The 20590-nt window shown below is 54.2% G+C and overlaps 1 protein-coding gene across 5 annotated transcripts; it reads left to right on the top strand.

The window, feature by feature from the left end:
• The first annotated feature begins 10 nt into the window (after positions 1-10).
• ZSWIM9 (zinc finger SWIM-type containing 9) lies at positions 11-20150 on the top strand. Of its 5 annotated transcripts, none has more exons than XM_025849648.2 (4): positions 11-313; positions 1401-1673; positions 8478-8790; positions 17199-20150. In XM_025849648.2, exons 2-4 carry the CDS (start codon positions 1411-1413, stop codon positions 19377-19379), a joined length of 2757 nt encoding a protein of 918 aa, XP_025705433.1. In that variant the 5' UTR covers positions 11-313; positions 1401-1410; the 3' UTR covers positions 19380-20150. The 5 variants fall into 5 exon arrangements, with proteins under 5 accessions (XP_025705433.1, XP_025705435.1, XP_073742784.1 ...); XM_025849650.2 differs by having other exon boundaries at positions 11-317; XM_073886683.1 differs by lacking the exon at positions 8478-8790.
• The last annotated feature ends 440 nt before the right edge of the window (positions 20151-20590 follow it).

The raw sequence follows: 20590 nt of genomic DNA, 5'->3' as shown, positions 1-20590 counted from the left end.
CGCCGCTGCCTTCCGGAGGACGCTGGGAGTTGTAGTCTCCCGGACGGGAGGCTACTAGGAAAGGGGTGAAGTAGGGTGAGCCCTCCCGCAGAGCACGATGGGAAACGGTCCGCGCCTTCCCTCGCTCTGGGTGGGTGGGTGTAGCTGCGGGTCTGAGAAGTGACTGGCGGGGAAAGAGGGAGATTCGGTGGAAGCCGCTGCGCGAGGTACAGCGGGAAGAGAGGCGGGAGGCCGCGCGGGGCATCCCGGGAGCAAGGGCCGGGCCTGGCCTCGGCGCGGAGCATTGTGGGAGGTGGACGCCGCTCCGGGGCGGGTAGGTGAGTGGGGAGGGGCGGGAAGGGTGCACATCTGGGGGAGGGGAGAGGCACAGCTGGGTGGGACAGCGGAGGTGGGAGGGCCCCGCGGCAGGAGGGGCTGGGAGGGCTTGGGGAGGCGGAAGCGGGTTGGGAGGGGCTGCACGGGGGCGGGGTGGGGGGAGGCGCAGCTGGACGTGGGGGAGCATCTGGGGTGATGAAGCCCATCTGAGGACGAGGGGCCATGTCTAGGACCAGAATGCACATCTGGGGAGTACAATAGCTGCAAATGGGAGGAGGGAGCTACAGCTGGACTGGGGGGCGCGTCTGGGCAGGAGGTGGGCACAGACAAGTATTGGTGACACTTCTGAGAATTGGCCACAAGTGAATGAGGCACACACCTGTGGGCGAAAAGTACATACTGGATGTGAGAAGGACATCTGGATATGGGAGCCTCTCGGAGGCAGGGGCTACAGCTGGATGTGGCGACCCATGGGGTCACATCCGGGGAAACAGCTGCATATCGGAGCCACATCCCAGGGAGGAGGGAGCCACAGGTGCGTGAAGAATATGTCTGGGGATGAGGGGTCCATGACTGGATGCGGGAGCACATCTAGACATGGAACATCTTTAGAAGAGGGCAAAGATGGATGTGAGTTACAGCCAAGTGTAGACACGTAGAAGGGGGGGTTTCATATGAATGGGGGCGCTATAGAGGTTATGGCCAGGTATAGGAGATATATCCGGAGGGGGGAGGAGGTCTTAGCTGGAAGTTGGGAATACATTGGAGGTGTCCACCACTGAACTTAAGGGTTATATTTTGGGAGAGGGACCCCAACTGTACCTACGGGCACATCTACAGAGGGGGCCAGAGCTGAAATTAGGGATCAGGATGACAGGCTCCAGCTGTCCCGGGAATAATGCAGAAATGGGAGAAAGCCAAAGATAGAGTGTAGATTCATATCTAGATATTAACAGGGGTGCATCCCACCCTGGGCCCCACCTAGAAAGAGGCACCAGGACCAAAGAGGCAGGCGGAAAATGGAGGAAGTGGGATACCCCTGGTGGGGATGGGTCTGATATCCACGTGCCCTCCCTTCCACTCAGGCGCCCCAGGATGGAGTCCCCACCCAGCACGGCGGGGCAGGAGGAGCAGGAGCTGCGGGAGCGTGCCTTCTTCTCATGGGCCGAGTTCAGCCGCTTCTTCGACGCGTGGTGCCAGCAGCGGCTGGCGCTCTTCTTCGTCAAGAGCTCCATGCACCTGGCGCGCTGCCGCTGGGCCAGCGCACCCCCGCTCTACACGCTCATCGACGTGCTCAAGTACAGCTACGTGCGGCTCGTGTGCAAGGACGTGCGCGCGCCCAGCCGGCCCACCGTGGGGTGCGTGAGCTGAGCCGTGCCCTGCTGGGGGGTGTTGGGGGGGAGGGGGAGGAGTAGGCAGAGAGCCCCCCACCAAGAGATGGGGAGAGAGAGATGCCTACCAAAACAGCTAACTAAGTACACCTTGCAGAGAAGCCAAGACAGTCCTGGAGAAAGGCAGGCAGCCAGTGAGCTGCAAGGACAAAGGCACGCACAGTGAGTGACAGGGCGGGCTCCAATTACAGACTTGAACAGGGACTTAGAGGCAGAGAGTGAGATGGGCACATTGAAGAAAGCCAAAAAAAAAAAAAAAAAAAGACAGAATATTCCAGAAACATGGAGACATGGAGCCAGAGACTCCAGCCAGCACCAGAAAAATGGGTGAGAGCCAGGTTTGGGACACCTACAAAGAGGTCAGAGACAGAGCTGCCAGAGTAAACTACAGGACAAAGAGGGAAAGACCCATCTGTTGATTCGGTAAATACAGGGCCAGGTCCCACATGGGGGCTAAAGATACTTCATTGGGGTGAGAAGGTGTTGAGCAGGGTAGACACGTCCCCTGCCCTCCTGGCATGTTCAGACTGAACAGGAAGGCTGACATTATATGAACAAGCTCACAAATAAGCTCCCTGTAAGTGTTAACGCTACAAGGGGCAAATGAAAAACCCCTGAGAGGGCTGGGAGATACACCCAGCTGGCCAAGGAAGTTTTAACCACGCCCCAGCCCCCACCCCCAGTCTGAAACCAGAGCACTCTCCATAAAATGTTTGGTCTCTGGCTTTTCGTGAAACATGGGAAGAGGCTGAGCCCACGTTCTTGTGTGGCAGACGGCCACTGCAGTTAGATAGGGCATTGGCGCTCAGGTTTGCCCCAGACCCCACCGCTCCCTGTTACCTCACACTTAGCCCTGCCACTTCCGTGTTTCACCTGCCCTGGTCCCTGTGGGTGTGCATGAGTTTCAGACCCTTGGTTGGAGAGCCATGGGCAAGAACGGGGCGCTTAAAATCAGGCTCTGCCCTCAGGCCACTTGAGACCAGCCCCACCACTTCCGGGGTGGGTGTCTTTTGGGCAACAGACATCACATCTCTGAGTCGGGTTTCTCCTCTCTGAAATGGGGTTCTCGCAGAGCTGTTGGAAGGTTACTGTGAGACCAAGCACGGGGAGGTGCTTCCCCGGTGCCTGCAGCGTGGGGCGGCTGGGTAAATGACAGCTGTTCTGCAAGTCAAGAGCACAGACTCAGGAGCCAGCAGGCTCGCCTCAAACCCCAGGCCTGCTGGGATTAGCCAGGGACACTGAGCAAGTGACATCACCTTTCTGGGTCTCAGTTTCCTGACTTGGAAAATGGAGGAAGTGATGGTCATGATCAATCCCAGGTTTTGTGAGGATTAAATGAGCTGATACATGCAAATCGCCCTTCGAACACCGATGCTCACCGTAGTCATTGAAACGTTTATTGAGAGATTACTGTTCTTGGTAGTTTACTCCCTGTTTATCTAGAAACAGAGACTCAGAGGTCAGGAAGCAGAACAGGATCGAATGCACACATCATCACAGAGAAATCTAGAACATTTGAGCTTGTGAGCGGCTTAGGCCCAATCTGGAATCTCTCTTTGTTAACAGAACCCAATTCGAGGTAACAAACACTTATTGAGCACCTACTGTGTGCACCTACTCTTTGCTAGGCATTTGGAGCCTGCTGCTCTTGAGCAGCTGAGAACCTAATGGAGGAGAAAAAGACAAAAAAAAAAAATTGGAAATCAGGGCTCACAATTGTGAGAGAGAAGAAGTTAGAGAGTGGGAGGGAGGAGGGTAAAGAGGACTGGTCAGCTAAGCTCCACCTGAGAGCTTACAGGGTGCTTCTGGAAGGCTTCCTAGAAGAGGTGACCAGTAAATGGAAACTTGAAGGATTCTCTTTGTTTATACACTTATATACGTATGTATCTGTCTTAAACACATGGCATTTGCTACGTGCAGGCACTGTCCCCAGTGCTCTGCAATTATCAGAGGGAGACAGGAGGGGCTGAGAGCAGGGGCAGCTCTGGAGGTAGGATAATCCCTCCTGGGGCCTTGTGGGGGACAGACTGGAGGAGAGAGACGGGAGGCCAGCCAGGAGGCTGGGGCCAAGGGGGCCTGAGAACACACCGCAGAGCTTTCTCCCTGGCCACTCCAGCCCCCTCCCCCAGACGTTGCCCTGCAACCTCCCCCAAATCACCATCCCGCCTCTTTCCCCTCCAGCCCCAGCCCTCTGCTCCGCACAACCCCCAGCCTCTCTCAGCGCTTCCCTCTCTAGAATACACACACCAGCCTTTGAAAACACAAAGAGCTTGAGAACCTGAAAGATCAAGAAGAAATGGGTCCGTGGAGAGCAAAACAGCTCAAAGCAATGGTACTTTTTAGAAGAAGAAAAATGGGGGAAATAGCAGGCTCATTTTTATTAAGTGCTTACTGTGCACCGGTCCCTTGTCTAACTACTTTGCATAACATAATCCTCTTCTGTACTCTCGATGAACCTACGAGGTGGTATTCTTATTAGCCCCAATTGCTACCTGAGAAAACGAGCACAGAGAGGTTAAAGGAATTTCCCAAGATAGCCCAGCTGCCGAGAGGAGGAAACCAGAATCAGGACCCACACAGTTTGACCACAAAGCCCATGTTTTTGGTCCCCCCCTCTTCCCTCCCCTACCCCTCGTCTTTATTGCAATCATAGATTATTAGTATGAGAGTCAAATGTGGTCCTAGGTGCCATGCTGTTTGTCCATCCGAGAGCTTTGTTTCAAGCACCTGCTACGTGCAAGGGTGAATGTGTTTTAGATCGTGGGGGTTTCAGTGGAAGAGCACCCCATTCAGTGAGGAGCACATTACAGATGGGCATCCATCAGATCCTCAGCCCAATGTGTGATGAAATCTGCCTGGGGATGGTCAGAGAAGGCTTCCTGGAGGAGGTGACGCTGGTTCTGAGTTGTGAAGGAGGAATAAGAGCTACCTAGGGGAAAAGAAGGGAGAAGGATGTTTCATGAAGAAGGAAAGAACTGAGTAGGGTTGCTGGCAGTGGGAAGGGGGAAACGCGGATGGTCCGAGGAGTTTATAAGGCATGATAGGCAGGCTGGGTGCTGAGTGGCTTGATGTAATGAGTGCAGTGCCCGGGTGCCTGGGGTTCCTACAGCGAGATTCTGTCATTCCTCATCATCTATTTACTGAGCGCCTCCCGGGGGGCAGGGGCTGTTCTCAGTGCTGGGACCATAGCAGGAGGCAAAACAGACAGATTCCTGCCTACATGGAGTTCACATGTAGAGGTGGGTGGCATTCTTCTCCCCAGCTGGGTGTAGAGAAATTGCAAAAATAGCGTGCTGAGGCCACAGTAGAGAGTTATGTGAGGTACGGGGACCCCAGAGGGGACGTGCTATTCTCTGGCAAGATGCATAACTTCCCGGAGGTGTGGCCTCCCCTGAGTGGGGGCTTGTTCTAAGGGCTGAACCAAAAGAGTCAGCCAAAAGAGGCCAGACCAGAGAGTTTCACAAGAGCCCGCGAGTTAGCCAGGGGAAACTCGTCAGGTAGAGCCCTGTGAACGGGCCACAGTTTTGGTAGATCAAAAATGGCTGCATGTCGGAAATGTCCTTTGGTTCCCCCTAACACCACTGGGGTGGCTCCGTATTTGTATTTTATTTATAACAATTTGGAGACTTAGACTTTTCTCTAATTTCGCATTATTTTTGTGCTTTAAATGAGGCAAAAAGTCTCAAGCTTTTTATGTGGATTTAAAAAGTCTAGCAGGCTCCTGGTTTTCCTTTACCTCCTGCATGGAGCAGAAAAGGGACGTGTCAAGGATCCCCTTCTGGTTTAACAAAGACAGTTCTTAAGTATTTTTACTGGAGAGTGTCGGGGTGGGTTCTGGGGAGGCTCACCCTTCTCTGGGGCCATTTGGAAACAATTTAGGAGCGTTTTGGGGCATGCTACTCATTTACTGCCTGTGAGTCACGCTTCTTAATTACTTGCCAAGCCCTGGACAATCTATGTTACAAGGGCTGACAAGCTGTGAGGACCTTGGTCCAAATCCACCTGGCAGCTGTGTTTTGTTTTTTTGTTTGTTTTAAGATTTTATTTTATTTATTTGACAGAGAGAGACACAGTGAGAGAGGGAACACAAGCAGGGGGGAGTGGGAGAGGGAGAAGCAGGCTCCCCGCAGAGCAGGGAGCCTGATGCGGGGCTTGATCCCAGGACCCTGAGATCATGACCTGAGCCGAAGGCAGACGCTTAAGGACTGAGCCACCCAGGCGCCCCTGCAGCTGTGTTTTGTAAATAAAGTTTTATTGGAACACAGCCAGGCCCATGCATTGACATACCATCTATGGCTGTTTTCACAATATAGCAACAGAGTCTGTTTAGTGTCTGTCACTTTCCAGAAAAAGTGTGCCAATCCCTGCTCTATAAACATAAACCTCCTACACAAAATGCCAATATCATTCCTCATGGAGAAACACGGAACCTCCTTTCAGAAAGCAGATGTCAATAATAAGTATTATTATCAGGGAAATGCACCCTGATTTCCCCCCTGTTCTCTTTCATTTTTTACAATGCTGGTTGTAGCTCCCTGATCGATTTCAGCTGATGGGTGGGCCATGCCCTGCAGCTTGAGGGCCTCTGTCCTAGACAGGCTCTTGCTCACACACAGACAGATAAAAGAGTTGGGTGTCATCAAAGCGTTGTTTGTAAAAAGGGAAAAGAGGAGACAACATGCAGTTGGCAGAGGGGGCACCTGGCTGGCTCAGTCGGTTGAGCATGCGACTTTTGATCTCGGTGTTGTGAGTTCGAGCTCCACCTTGGCTATCGAGATGACTTAAATAGAATCTTTAAAAAAGAAAAAAACCGCCATGCGGTTGGCAGAGTTGCGAGTGGCATATCAGGCAGCAAAAGGAATGAACCAATGCTGAAAAGCTGATGAGTGAGAAAGCAAGTTGCAAGAGTATAGAGAGAGAGTGGGGTTAGTTTCCCATTGCTATTGTAACAAAGTATCACAAATGTGGCGGCTTAAAACAATGCAAATGGGTGATCTTAGAGCTCTGAGGGTCATCAGTCCAGCACCGGTCTCACGGGGCTAAAATCGAGGTGTCTGCAAGGCTGGTTCCTTCTGGAGGCTCTAGGGGAGAATCTTCTAGAGGCGCCGGCATTCCTGGCTTGCAGCCTCTCCTAGGCTTGCTGCCCCTCCAGCAGAGAAGCATCTTTCTTTCTCTCTCTCTCTCTCTCTCTCTCTCTGACTTTGACTTGCCTCTCTGGCTTCTTGCTTCTGTCTTCCCCTTATAAAGGACGCTTGGAGGTACACTGAGCTCACCTGGATAAACCAGGATCATCTCCCCATCTCAAGACCCTTAATTTAATCATATCTGCAAAGTCCCTTTTGCAGTGCACGGTAATGTTTGCACAGCTCCAGCAACTAGGACGTGAACATCCTTGAGGGGCTGTTCTGCCTACCATACGCTAGAAAGAAAAAGTTTCCTAAGTAAACTTTTTAAAAGTGTAACACACATGAAGAAAAGCACATGCATCATAATGTATGCAACTCAACGAATTTCCTCCAAACAAAATGTCCATGTAACCAATACCCAGAACAAGGGAATACACGTGCCCAGTGCCAACCTCCCCATAGTGTTAACCACTCAAGGGTAACCACTCCCCGGTCTCCCAACAGCAGAGGCTACCTTTGCCTCTTATGGAACTTTCGATAAACCCACCCCGTGATGGCTTGTCATCTTTCGTGTGGGGCATCTTTCACACAGCAGATCTGCGAGATCCGACCACGTTGCTGGCGATAGGAATGGCTTGTCCATTCTTACTGTTGGTTAGGGTCGTATTTGAGGATATAGCCTTACTTATTTTCCTGCCCTCCTGGTGGATGTCGGGTTGTTTCAAATACCTGACTGATACGAACGGGGCTGCTGTGAACATTCTAGTACAATCTTTGGGTGCCCATCTTCAGGCATTTGTCTTGAGTGGAAACACTGGGTCACGGGGTGACACGTGATCCACGTTAGCAGACACTGTCACGCGGTGACAAGTGACAAGTAAACTCTGATCGACGAGAAGTTAAGTGTTGCGCTTTCTCCACATCCTGGTCTGTGCTTTTATTTGGTCATTCTGGCGGTGGGTAGTGGCATTTCCTGGGGCTTTTCATTGGTATTCGCTAGATGACTGATGAGTTTGAGCACCTTTCTGTGTATACGAACTTTTAAAACCTGGGAACCTACCTTCCACTGTTTATGGGAACCTAAAAACACACAGGAAAGGCTAGATACCCAATTTGGGAAGTGGCTACTTTGGGGGACTGAGGAGGACTTTTGGGGGACAGCGTCCCCAGAGGCCCTCAACTTGCCATGCTGGTCTTGCTAAATGTGAAGTGGATACAGGAGTCTCTGAAGTTTTATTTCTTACAGTTGTTTGAGGTAAATAAAATATCCCTTCGCTTTTGATAGAGACGGGGTGGTAGGCACAGAGGCGCAGCCAACACGGGGGCTGGTCACGTTGCAGACACAGTTAAGTGCTGTCCATACATCAACTCTTTCAATCCTCACAACAACCCCAGGAGAAAGGTCTGGGTGCTGATGATCTCCCTTTCAACCTAGGAGGAAACTGAGGCGCAGAGGCTTGAAGGGACTTGCCCAAGGTCACGCAGCTGACAGATTCGGAAGGCCCTCTCTCTTCTCGGTGCTTGCGACAGTCCTTAATTTTAGAAAATAATAATTAAAAAGGAGAGAGAGAGAGAGAGAGAGAGAGAGAGAAGGAGTACAAGGGCAGAGGGTGATGTGACGGCGGCGGTGGTCGTTCTCCCGCAGGCCCCCCCAGCCCGGCTGCCCGGCCTTCATCATCGTCAAGCTGAGCCCGCTGCGGGACCGCCTCGTGGTGACGGAGTGCCAGCTGACCCACTCGCACCCCGCCTGCCCGCTCGAGTTCGCCTACTACTTCCGCCCGGGCCACCTGCTGGCCAACGCCTGCCTCCCGGTGCGCACCACCAACAAGATCTCCAAGCAGTTCGTGGCGCCGGCCGACGTGCGCCGCCTGCTCTCCTACTGCAAGGGCCGCGACCACGGCGTCCTGGACGCCCTGCACGTGCTCGAGGGGCTCTTCCGCACCGACCCCGAGGCCAAGGTGGGGTCTCGGGGGAGGCAGGCGGGGGCGGGGGAGAGCCACGCCCGAGCCTCACGGGTCATTCATTCATTCATTCATTCATCCGCCCACTCATCCGTTCGCTCCTTTCACCCATTCCCCCTCCTCTCCCCCCCCATTCGGTCATTCACTAAGTGCCCACTGCGGCCTTGGGGAGGCCGCAGCCTGCCAGACACCCGTGGTCCCTGCCCGCAGGGACCACAAGAGCTTTCTGCCCCGTCGGAAATGCGTGGGGGTGCTGCACCGCCCGGTAGGGTAGCCCCTGGCCACACGAGCACTTGCAATGTGGCCAGGAGGACCGAGGAACCAAATTTTAAATTTCATTTCACCTTAACTCATTGAAATTTAAAGAGCCACTCCTGGCTATTGGTTACCTTGCAGAGGAAGCCGCCGGAATCACCTTGTGGTTGTAGTGGGGGAAACCAACAGGAGACAGACAGCCAACTGTGACAAAACGTCAGGAGGGTTGGGGCGAGGAAGAAGGGGTGACAGAAAGTGCCATTTAGAAAAACCGAGCCACACACATAGAAAATGCTCAGATGAGAAGTGCATAGTTGGAGGAATGTCCACAAAGTGAAAACTGCCCTTCCCCACCACCCAGATCAAGACTCAGAAGAGAGGGTCACCTTTGTCAAGGAGATGGAGTGAGGAGTAGTGTCAAGGAGAATAGGGTCAGGACATGGAGAGGGACAGTCAGTTGTAAGGATGCTATTTTAATTTATTTTCTTAAAAGATGTTATTTATTTGAGAGAGAGTGAGAGAGCACAAGCCGGCGGGGGGAGAGGCAGCGGGAGAGGGAGATGCAGGTTCCCTGCTGAGCGGGGGGCCCAATGCGGGACTCGATCCCAGGACCCTGGGATCATCACCTGACCGGAGGCAGATGCTCAATCGACTGAGCCACCCAGGTGCCCCTGTAAGGGTGCTATTTTAATTTGAGCGGTCAGGGAAGGTCTCGCCAAGGAAATGCTGGTGAAGCAGAGGAGGCAGAATAGAGGCAGGGGACCCCCATTCTATCTTCAGAGGGACAGGAGGTCCAGGCAGAAGGAATAGCCAATGCAAAGGTTCAGAGGCTGGAGCAGTCCCGCTGTTCCTCCAAGAGGAATCTTTCCGCTGCTCTCATCCAACTTCAGAGCCGGGGTGGATGTGCAGGGAGGAAGAGGAGGGAAGGGGAAAACTAGGTTCTCCCCCCTGGCTGTGCTGCTTCCCTTATGTATGGAAGAATCCCAACCCAGGGTAGTGGTGCAGTGTGAACCCACTCTCCAGAATCAGGTCCAGAGCACCCCCCCTACCTCCATCTCATGCTCAGGAACCAGCCGTGATTCAAGCCACCAATGCAAACCCAGCCCTCTATCCACACATCATATCGATGATAATTTTAGTTCATGTTATCAAGCACTGACTATGTGCCAAGCACTACCCTAAGTGCTTTGCGTGTTATAATTCATTTAAATCGCACCAGAGCATGCTGAGGAAGGAGGCCACCATTCTCCTTTCCATTTTATAGACAAGGAAACGGAAGCACAGAGAGGTCGAGGCATTGGCCCGGGGTCACACAGCTACTTAGTGATGGAGCTGGACTTCAGACTTACACAGTCTGGATCCAGGGCCATGCTCTTCACCGCTCGGCTCTTCCCCAGTTTAGAAATGAGGCTTGGGCCCCTTCCATCGGGGCTAGCCTCCGGAGAGCTGAGGGTCCCACCCAAGTCAGTTTACCGCTCTGTAAAGCGGGGGTACACACGTGTACTCCGCACGCCACTGGTCTTCGCTGAGCTATTCAGTTCTCCGCTGTCCACCGTCAAATAAAGAAGCCTCGGCTGTCTTCCCTGCAGACACCTCTGTAGGGCTGCCCCCGTGAGAAGCCGCTCATCCATAAACAAAAGCCTTCAAGGTCAAGGGATTGTCCTTTTAACTTCCAGTTTGGAGGCTGCCGTAGAATCCCGGCTAAACCAAGGTTGGCTCCTGGGTCCATCTTTTGGTCCACCTCAATCCTCTTAAAGGAAGCGAGGGAGGAATTCCTGAACACCAAGAGAGAGACCAGTGAAAGGATTATTCCTTTTTTTTTTTTAACATTTAAATATTGACTTTTTGAATATGTAACATATTCACATGCTTCTAAATCCAAAAGGTACAAAGGTTCAAAAGGTGAAAAGTCCCCTTGTCACCTCCTGTCTCCCAGGTCCCCTCCTCAGAGGCCACCAGAGTATCCGTTCTTCATACATCTTTCTATTCTATGGCTCGGGGCTACCCAGGGGAACTTTCTATGATGATAGAAATGATCTGTGTCCCCTGGACTCATGTGGCTATCGAGCACTCACAATGTGGTCAATATGATGGAGGAACCGGATTTTTAATTTAATTTAATTAATTGCAATTTAAACAGCCACTGGCTTCACACTGAACAGCCCCACCCCATAGGTATACAGGGAAATTTGTCTTTCATTTTCATTTTATTTCCACTTGCTCCCCTCCTCCAGCAAGGTAGCATATTAGACATACTCTTTTTTTGCATCTTGCTTTAGATGTTGGGGCTGGCCACATGTCAGCATCTTTCGTTTCTTTCTCTGGGGCTGGTCATCTTTAACTTCTTGCCTGCGGGGGTAAGGGCCAGACTGCCAGCTTCTGGGAGCCACATGGGGGAAGAGTGCCGGGGAGCTGGCTTTGGGGCAGCAAGATGCATGGACACCCTGTCCCTCATCAGATGGACCCGTTGTCCCCAAGGCCAGCAGCCCTTCCCTTTTTTTTTTAAGATTTTATTTATTTATTTGAGAGAGAGAGAGAGCATGCCCATGAGCATTGGGGAGGGGCAGAGGGAGAACCAGGCTCTCGGCTGAGCAGGGAGCCCAATGCGGGACTCGATCCCAGGACTCTGGGATCATGACCTGAGCCAAAGGCAGACGCTTAACCGACTGAGCTACCCAGGCTCCCCGGCCACTGGCCCTTTCTGTTCCACCCTTTTCACAGAATAAACCTCCAGCCACCTGGGAGTGAGAGGAAACTTGACCTTAGAGGTCTACCTGCTTCTTAAACAGCCATCGACTTGTCTATTTTAACCTCCCTGCACTGCCTAGCACTGCCAATTCCTTTTTGAAAATGCTACTATCAGTCCTCAGCATTTTGCAGTTGCTGGCTCAGGAATCATGGGGCTCAGGGTTTGGCTTTTGTTTTGCGGGGGGTGGGGGGTGGAGAGTGGCCATCTTGTCCAAATGCTTGCCGGCTTCCCAAATTTGGTTCCTGTTGTCTCCTTTCCTATTGCTCCTGTCTTAAAAAAAAAAAAAAAAAAAAAAAGAAGAGAAGTCCTTTTCTATGGAAACCTCTACTTGAGGTTCAGGGAAGATAAAGTTAGAGTCTGGCCAACCTGTCACCTTTACGTGGCAGTTTCGGGTGGCTCTTTTCAGTCATGAGATATATTGAACGAGTTCTGTATTATTACTATGTTAAGATAGTAATTCTTTATCTGGTCCCAAGACGAGGCTAAGCAACAACCAGATATTATGCTCTCTGCTTCCCAGCAGTCTTGTGTAGGAGGGATGATTTTGTTTTTTGGTTTGGTTTGGGTTTTTGTTTTGTTTTGGTTTGTTTTTTTTTTTTTTTTGGTAGTTGTTTTGTTTTTGTTTCTGTTTTGGAGGGGTTACTTTGAAAAACTGAATGCCTGGGACCCCCTGAGTGGCGGTGACCCACTTGGTCCTGGGAGGGGGTCCAATAAGACTAGGGTACCCAAAAGCCACTGCCACAGTTTGTGGGCAAGACTGAGTAGCTGTTTCAACAAGAGAGCTGTTAAGACCTTTTATAATCTGCCCCGAGGCTGCGATGATGTGCTGCGGTGTTAGTCACATCTCCATCGCCTCGTTTGTGGCAGGCTCTAGGGCAATTGGCAAGCTTTCTAGGGTAATCGGCAAGCTTTCTGGGCAGAGACGGAGTTTGCACAGAGATGTTGTACCTTCTGTCATGGGTGTGCTTCGCCTTCTGAGAAGGAGGACCGTTGATCTGAGTGTGCCACTTTTATGAATAGTGAAAGGTAAACTGGTGGAGGTAAACAGTGGAGGGCAACTGGGCAATGTCTATCAAAATGAGCACTTGGGCCCCTCTCCCACTGCTGGGAATTTATGCCGCACAGGTGCGGGTGACTTAGAAGGTTAATCAGCTATTTTCTGGGTCCTAGAGTAACAGCTAGAAACTGGTTTTATTTATCTTGTGAGGTGCTAAGAGCTTTCTCTACATTCCAGCTGTGCCGTTTACTGGCCGTGGGACATCCAACAAGGTGCGACAAGTTACTTCTCCAAGCCTTAGTTTGTTTGTCCGTAGAATGGGGATAAGAATAAATAGGTACTACTCCATAGGGTTGTTGTGTGAGGATTAAGTGTGTGTATGTGCGTGTCTGTGTAAAAACAGTTAAGTAGGAAGCCCCGTATGGGTAGCTATTTAGGTATTATTTTTATTCCCTCAAGTTTTTCTTCGGGTCAGTCTGGAGAATAGTACCGTTCCAATTACATGAAAACAGGGCTGTGGGTGGAGAGCGTTTCGTGGCGTGGTTTCTGATGTTCACATTTGTGGAATCCACCATCTGTGGTTGACGCACCCCAGTGTCACCGATCTGTGTGTCCGAGGTGATACCTGCCCTCAGGCGAGCCCTCATATCTGCCAGCCACCTGCCCTTGAATCAGGCCTGTGGGATCACTTTCGTGAAGGCCAAGGGGGTATGGCGGTCAGGAGCGCGGACTCTAGGCCCAAGCGGCCTTGGGTGCAAATTCCAGCCCTGCCGCTTACTGCCTGCGGGGGTACGCCTCTCAGCTGAAGGTACGTACCTCTGGTTGTGCGACTGGACTGTTCCTGGAGCCTCAGCCAGTCCAACAGGGCAGGACTCAGGCCTGCCTCTGTCCCTCTTCTCTCTTCAAGGTCATGCACAGCCCACAAGAGGCTCTCAGTCCACGCTGTTTAATGAACCAATGGCTGGGCAAGAAAAGCTTCCGTGCCCTCTTTAGAGAAAGAAAACCCCAGGTCAGAAATCGAAATTATCCCTTAAAGAATGGAAGTCGGCTTCTAACTCATCAAGGGCTTGCCTGCTCTGGAAAAGTCTCAAGCCACATACATTTTGCTGTATTTCCTTTTCCTACTCCTGACTCCCCAGAAGAAACAGACACGAACTCAAGACTATTGAAACGTGTCACTCTTTTGGTTATACATAGGACAACTTTTATCTTGGTGGTAATTTCTCCACTAGTACTGTCTGAAGGAACTTTCTGTGATGGTGCCAATGTCCTGTATCTGCGGCATTCAGGAGAGGAGTCGCTAGCCCCGTGTGAAATAGGACTAGTGTGACCGATGAACTGAATTTTTCTAGGTTGTCAAATATTAATTTAAATGTAAAGATGGGACGCCTGGGTGGCTCAGTTGGTTAACCGTCTGCCTTCGGCTCAGGTTGTGATCCCAGGGTCCTGGGATCGAGCCCCGCATCGGGCTCCCTGCTCAGCGGGGAGCCTGCCTCTCCCTCTGCCCCTCCCCCTGCTTGTGCATGCGCTCTCTCTCTCTCTCTCTCTCTCCGACAAATAAATAAATAAAATCTTTTTTAAAAATTTAAACGTAAATAGCTACATGGGGCTAAGGCGACCAGTTTGGACAGAGCAGTTCTAGATTGAGACATTTGCAGAGATAAATTGTCAAGTAATCGTAGGTGTAAAAATTCATGATGGTTGGGAAAAAAAATCGTAGTGGGGTAGTAACTAATCCCGCGGTAGGTTTTCTAGGCTTTTTCATAAAATATGGTGAGTTCTAATACGAGTTAAGATGCTGAATATAGAATTTCTGGGGCGGGAAAGCAATTTCCTTGCTTTTTGGGGACTCTACTAGTCCTTTCTTTTTTTTTAATTAGAGGATTTTTTGTTTCTTTCCCCTTGAAAGCTGAGAATGATGCAGTGCTTTTTTTTTCCCCCTTAAGACTTATTGATTCATTTGAGAGAGAAAGAACATGAGAGAGTGCAAGCAGGGGGAAGGGCAAAGGGAGAGGGAGAATCTCCACCAGACTCCCCACTAAGCGGGCAGACCTACACGGGGCTCAATCTCACAACCTCGGGATCATGACCTGAGCCAAAACCAAGAGTCGGGCACTTAGCCGACTGAGCCACCCAGGTGCTCCGATGCAGTGCTTTTTAACCATCTGGTAGGATGAGGTTGGACGATGGCAGGATGGTTTGTGGCGAGATCCATGCTTACATGGTTCAGATCCTGGTTGGGCAGGTGGGGGCCAGCCCTGACAGGGACCGGCAGAAGGAGTCCGATCGTCACCTGCCTGCTCCATTCAGTGGTTTTCATGCATGATGATGCCAGAGTGGCTGACATCAAGGAGGATGAGAGGGGCAGAATAGGAGGTCCAAGGGCCTGATCGCCCAGCCCACAGCGTGGTGGGAAATCTGGGTGGTCCTTGAGGTGGGATGCGAAGCCCCAGGAGAGGAAAGGCTTTCAATGCAGGGGAGGGGGTGATCTGATCAGAGGCTTTGAAAATGAAATGGAGATGGGGCCAGTTGGGGGGCAGTGGGAATCAAGTGCGGCTCTGGGCTGCCCATCTCCAGGGACACTGGAGACGTCCAACGGGCCACGTTCCTGCCGAGGCAGTTCAGTAGCTGGATCTAGAGCCTCGAGATACAGAACTGGGAGTTATCAGCTGAGAGATGAGGAAGGCCGTGTGACCAGATGAGATCACCTTGGCAGAGCCTAGAGACAGGAAAGAGGAGAAGAGAAGCCAGGACGGGCTCTGCGGCTCAGCAACATTTAGAAGCGGAGCAGGGGTGGAAGAGGAGAAGCAAAGAAACCACATGGGAGATGCCTGGGAGGAAGGAAGACAGCCAGGAGTTTCCAGGGTGACAGAAGCCAAGAGAGATCAAAAGGGGGGCAGGCTCCCTGTCCTCAGTGCTGCTGCGAGGCAAGTAAGACAGAAAGAATAGCGGGATTGGATACGCACCAAGCTTTGGACACAAATGATCTCATTTTAGCCTCTCCATGACCGTGGTCGATAGACATTACCTCAGTTTTGCAGCCAAGGATAGTGAGACTCAGGCCAGGGTCCCCACAGCTAGTAAGAGACAAAGTGAAGATTCAAAATTAGACTCTTCCCTGGACTCCGGAGACATGGCAAGTGGATATGGCCGCACACTGATGCATGCATTCGTTCGGGATGTATCGAGCCGAGACTGTGGGCGCCATTCCAAACATTGGGAATGCAAAACACAACATCCCTAACCTTGTGGCGCGTCCATCTTAGGAAGGGCAAACAGATGATAAGCAAATCAGCAAATAAAGAGGTGACATGCTCCAGGGTGGTTAAGTGCCATGGCCAACAGCGGCCAGAGAGAGCTGGGGTATTTGCTTGGAAGCGATGGTCAGGGCAGACCTTTATGCGGACGCGATCTTTGAGCGGGGGTGATAATGGTAGTAATGATGAACACTTTGAGAGCACTTACTATTGGTTGAACATTGATATATGTGTGCCAGGCAGCCAGGAGTTTCCAGGGTGACAGAAGCCAGGAGAGATCAGAAAGGGGGCATTAAAATGCTTTAATGCATTTCGTCCTTCCAGTCACAGAGATACTCTCTCTTCATTTTACAGATGGGGTGGAGGTCAGGGAAGTCGCGGGAAGCCACACGGCTAGGGTCTCAGCCCAGGCGGTCTGGCTCTAGACCCTGAGCTGGGCCTGACCTTCCGAGCATGAAGGAATGAATTTTCAGTTCCCAGAAGAGGAAATTGGGGGAACAAGGAGGTTAAGGAGGAAACTGAGGCTCAGATAGGTCAAGTCACAAGGTTCGAGAGTGGTGGGGACGGGACTCAAACCTAGACGATCTGGCTTCGAAGTCTACGGCCTTAGTGCTAGACCGGTGGCTCTCCAACTGGAGCGCGCGTGGGAATCCCCTGGAGGGCTTGTCAGAGCGCCGACTGTAGGGCCCTCAGAGTTTCTGACTCGGCAGGTCTGGGAAGGCCTAAGAATATGCATTTCTGTCAAGATCCCAGCAGGCGATGCTGCCGCTTCAAGGCCTACACTTTGAGACTTCTGTTCCAGACCGCCTCTCAGCGCATGAAGGAATGAATACCCAGGTCCCAGTAGGTGCAGGGAGGCTCGGAGAGGCTGTCGCGTGTGCACAAATCACACAGCTATTAGACGGTGGTGCCGGGGATCTCACACGCGGGCCATCGGCCTCCAGAGGTCGCGTTTTTAACCATGCCCCGGCACTGCCTCCTGCCGGCCGGAAGAAGGGCTGCACGCAGGGATGAATGGATTCCCACTGCCCCCCCCCCCACCCACCGTGGCGGGGCGGGCGGCGGGGGGGGCCGAGATCCGGGAGCCGCCGGGCGACCCCCGGCGTCCCCTGACCTCTTTCCCTGCCTCCCCCTCCCCCGCCCGCAGGTGAAGCTGGTGTTCGTGGAGGACCAGGCGGTGGTGGAGACGGTGTTCTTCCTGACGTCGCGCACGCGGGCGCTGCTGCGGCGCTTCCCGCGCATGCTCCTGGTGGACCGGCTGCCGGGGCTGCAGGGCGCGCTGGACCTGCTGGCCGTGCTGTGCGTGGACGGCGCGGGCCGCGCGCGCCAGGCCGCCTGCTGCGTGGCGCGCCCGGGCACGCCGAGCCTGCTGCGCTTCGCGCTGGCCTCGCTGCTGCAGAGCGCGCCCGACGTCAAGGGCCGCGTGCGCTGCCTGACGGCGGGGCCCGAGGTGGCGGCGCAGCTGCCCGCCGTGCGCCAGCTGCTGCCGGGCGCGCGCGTGCAGATCTGCCGCGCGCAGGGCCTCGAGACGCTCTTCAGCAAGGCGCAGGAGCTGGGCGGCGCCGGCCGCGAGGACCCGGGCCTGTGGCCGCGCCTGTGCCGCCTGGCCGGCGCGTCGTCGCCCGCCGCCTACGCCGAGGCGCTGGCCGAGCTGCGCGCGCACGGCCCGGCCGCCTTCGTCGACTACTTCGAGCGCAACTGGGCCCCGCGCCGCGACATGTGGGTGCGCTTCCGAGCCTTCGAGGCGGCCCGGGACCTGGACGCGTGCGCCCTGGTGCGCGGCCACCGCCGGCGCCTGCTGCGCCGCCTGAGCCCCTCGCGCAGCGTGGCGCAGTGCCTCCGCGACCTGGTGGCCATGCAGTGGGCCGACGCGGCCGGGGAGGCGGCGCCCGACGGCCCGGACGGTGGGGGGCCGTGGCCAGAGGGCGAGCCGGGGAGGGGAGCCCACGTGGAGGAGAGGATGAAGGTCCTGGAGAGCGGGGACTGGAGAGGGGCCCCGAAAGAAGGAAGTATTTGGAGAGGCGCCCAGTTGGAGAAGGAGCGGCCCCGAGGTTTGGAGGCCAGAGACCGGGGAGGGGCTCAGTTGGAAAGTGAGATGGGGAGGGGGTTGCAGATCCAAGACTGGAGAGAGGTCCAGTTGGAGAACCAGAAAGAGAGAGGGCTAGAAGAGAGCGTTTGGAGAGGGTCCCAGTTGGAGAACGAGCAGTGGAGAGGACCAGAGATCAGAGACTGGAGGGGGGCCCTGTTGGAGGGCGAGAAGGATAAGGGACCGGAAGGTTATGTCCGGAGAGGCGCCCGGTTGGAGGACCACGGGCCGAGGGGATTGGAAGGGTACACCTGGAGGACGGCCCAGCTGGAGGATCGAAGGATTAGGGTGCTGGAGACCACAGGCCGGAGGGGGACCCCGTTGGATTCCGAGCGGGCCAGGAGTCTTGAAGGGAGCACCTGGAGGGGGGCCCAGCTGCATGATGAGAGGGCACGTGGACTGAAAACCAGAGAGTGGAAGGGGCCTCAGTTGGAAGCCGAGAAGGGAAGGGGGTTGGAGGTCAGGAGCTGGAGGGGGCGCCATTTGGAGAAGCCCAGGGAGTTGGTCCCTGAGAATGGAGACCAAAGGGGGCCCCGGTGGGGAGATGAGAGGCAGAGAGGGCCAGAGATTGGAGAAGAGAGAGGAGTGAGTTTGGGGGTCAAAAGAAGAAGGGACCTGGAGGATGTAGTTCTGGTCCAGCTCGGGGACACAAGGATGACAGGCCCGGAGAATGGAGAGGGAGCCCCATCCGTGGGCCCCAAGAGCAGAGGAGGACAAGGGGTGGAGTGTGGGGGCACAGGAGGGAGGTGTCTAGGGCTGGGGAATGGGGTCACGTGCGGCACCCCGGTGGCGACGGTGTTTGAGGGTGATCTAGAATGGGCAGGGACAAGGAGAGTCTGCCTGGCCACCGGGGAGAGCCTGCAGGAAGGAGGTGAAGAAGAAGGGCCAAGGGAACCGAAGAGGCCCTGCTGCCCCTCGGCAGAGGAGGAGGTGGACTGGGAGCCCCTGGCCAAGTTCCGAGCAGCCTGCGGGCCAGAGCTGGCAGACTTGGTGGCCGAAGAGCTGGCCTTTGCCAGGCAGCACGGTACCCGGGGTTTCCACTGGACTGGAGCTGGGTTTGCCCTGAAGGATGGCACCTCGGACTTCTTCCTGGACAGGGCTCTGACCCGCTGCAGCTGCTCCATCCATGCCGCCCGGCGTCTGCCCTGCCGACACCTCTTTGCAGCCCGCCTCCTCACCGGGGCAGCCTTATTCCACATGGACCTGCTCAGGGATTGCTGGGGGAGAGCCCCAGAGCCCTGACCCTTCAGGTCCCTGCCTGCCACCCTCCGCTGCGAGGGCAGGAGGGCATTATTCGATCCCAAAGATAATAGGGCTGAGGCCAAGGAGGCCACCCCAATCCCTCTGGCTACCTCCTGTGTCATCCAGGGACGTCACCTTGGCCGTTTACCTCTCTGGGTGTGTGTGGGGGGGGGGGGGGGGCGCTGACAATGGTCTCCGAGGTCCTGGAGGCACAGTGTGGAAGATGGTGGTGGCCAGGATGGCTTCTGAGGGCTTCCCTCAGGAGAGGAAATGTGTGATGAGACGGGGGCAGACAGGGTCCGACCGGGGCAGAAGGAAGGAGGGGACAAAGCTGGGGGAGGGGAAGACACCAGGACATGGGGAGAGCCCAGGCAGGAACAGATGGTCACTCCAGAGAGTGCGGGGGTGAAGGAGTAAAGCAAGGGGGCCTGTAGGAGGACAAGTGGGGGGCGGGGGGGGAGGAGAGGAACTAGCAGGGAGATAAGCAGAGGAGAGAGGACAAGAGGAGAGGCAGGGGAGACGGAGGCCAGGGTGGAGGACAGAGGAGACAAAAGCACACACGGAAAGGAAAGGTATGGGAGCTGGGGAGAGAAGGAACAAGACAGGAGGGATTTGAGAGCCTCTAAAGCCCCAGAGGCTTGGATCCCCTTGACCTTCTGGTGGGTCATTCCCAGAAGAGACTGAATGAGAGGGGGGTCCGGTGGGATGGGCTGGAGGCTCTTCAGTGGGAGAGGGGAACAGTCTGGACTATTGTGCTTCAAGATTGGAATAAACCAGTATTATTTTGGTTTCTGCACTGAGTTCCTGGCTTTCCAGGGAGAGGGGGGAGGCCTAGACTTGCAGAGAACCTGGGGTGCTCCAGCGTTTCTTCTTCCATTCTATCCATAAGACCTCCTGGGGCCAGATGGAATGGAGGGGCCAAAAATGAATCCATCTCCCCCCAACAGCCCTCTTCCTCCCTCATCCGGACCGGGATGCCAGCGTGGCAAATGAGTGGTCTGGGCCAATCTCAGCCACTGTACCAGTGAATGGTTTAAGAACAGGCGTGTGACCCAATCCTGGCCAATGGGTCCGCTCAGGGTGGGGGGCTTCTAAACATTCTCTCAGTCCTAAGAAGCCCCAGAAGGAGATGGTCAGGCCTAGACCTGCTTGGGAGCATCTTGACAGAGCGTGAGACTAAAGCCCGTGCTGAGGGTGGCAGAGCTAAGAGA

The sequence above is a fragment of the Callorhinus ursinus genome, unplaced genomic scaffold (genome assembly GCF_003265705.2).
Source record: "Callorhinus ursinus isolate GAN/ISIS: 27379988/994484 unplaced genomic scaffold, GSC_fseal_2.0 scaffold71, whole genome shotgun sequence".
Classification (NCBI taxonomy): Eukaryota; Metazoa; Chordata; class Mammalia; order Carnivora; family Otariidae; genus Callorhinus; species Callorhinus ursinus.
This window is presented reverse-complemented; position numbering and strand designations above follow the sequence as displayed.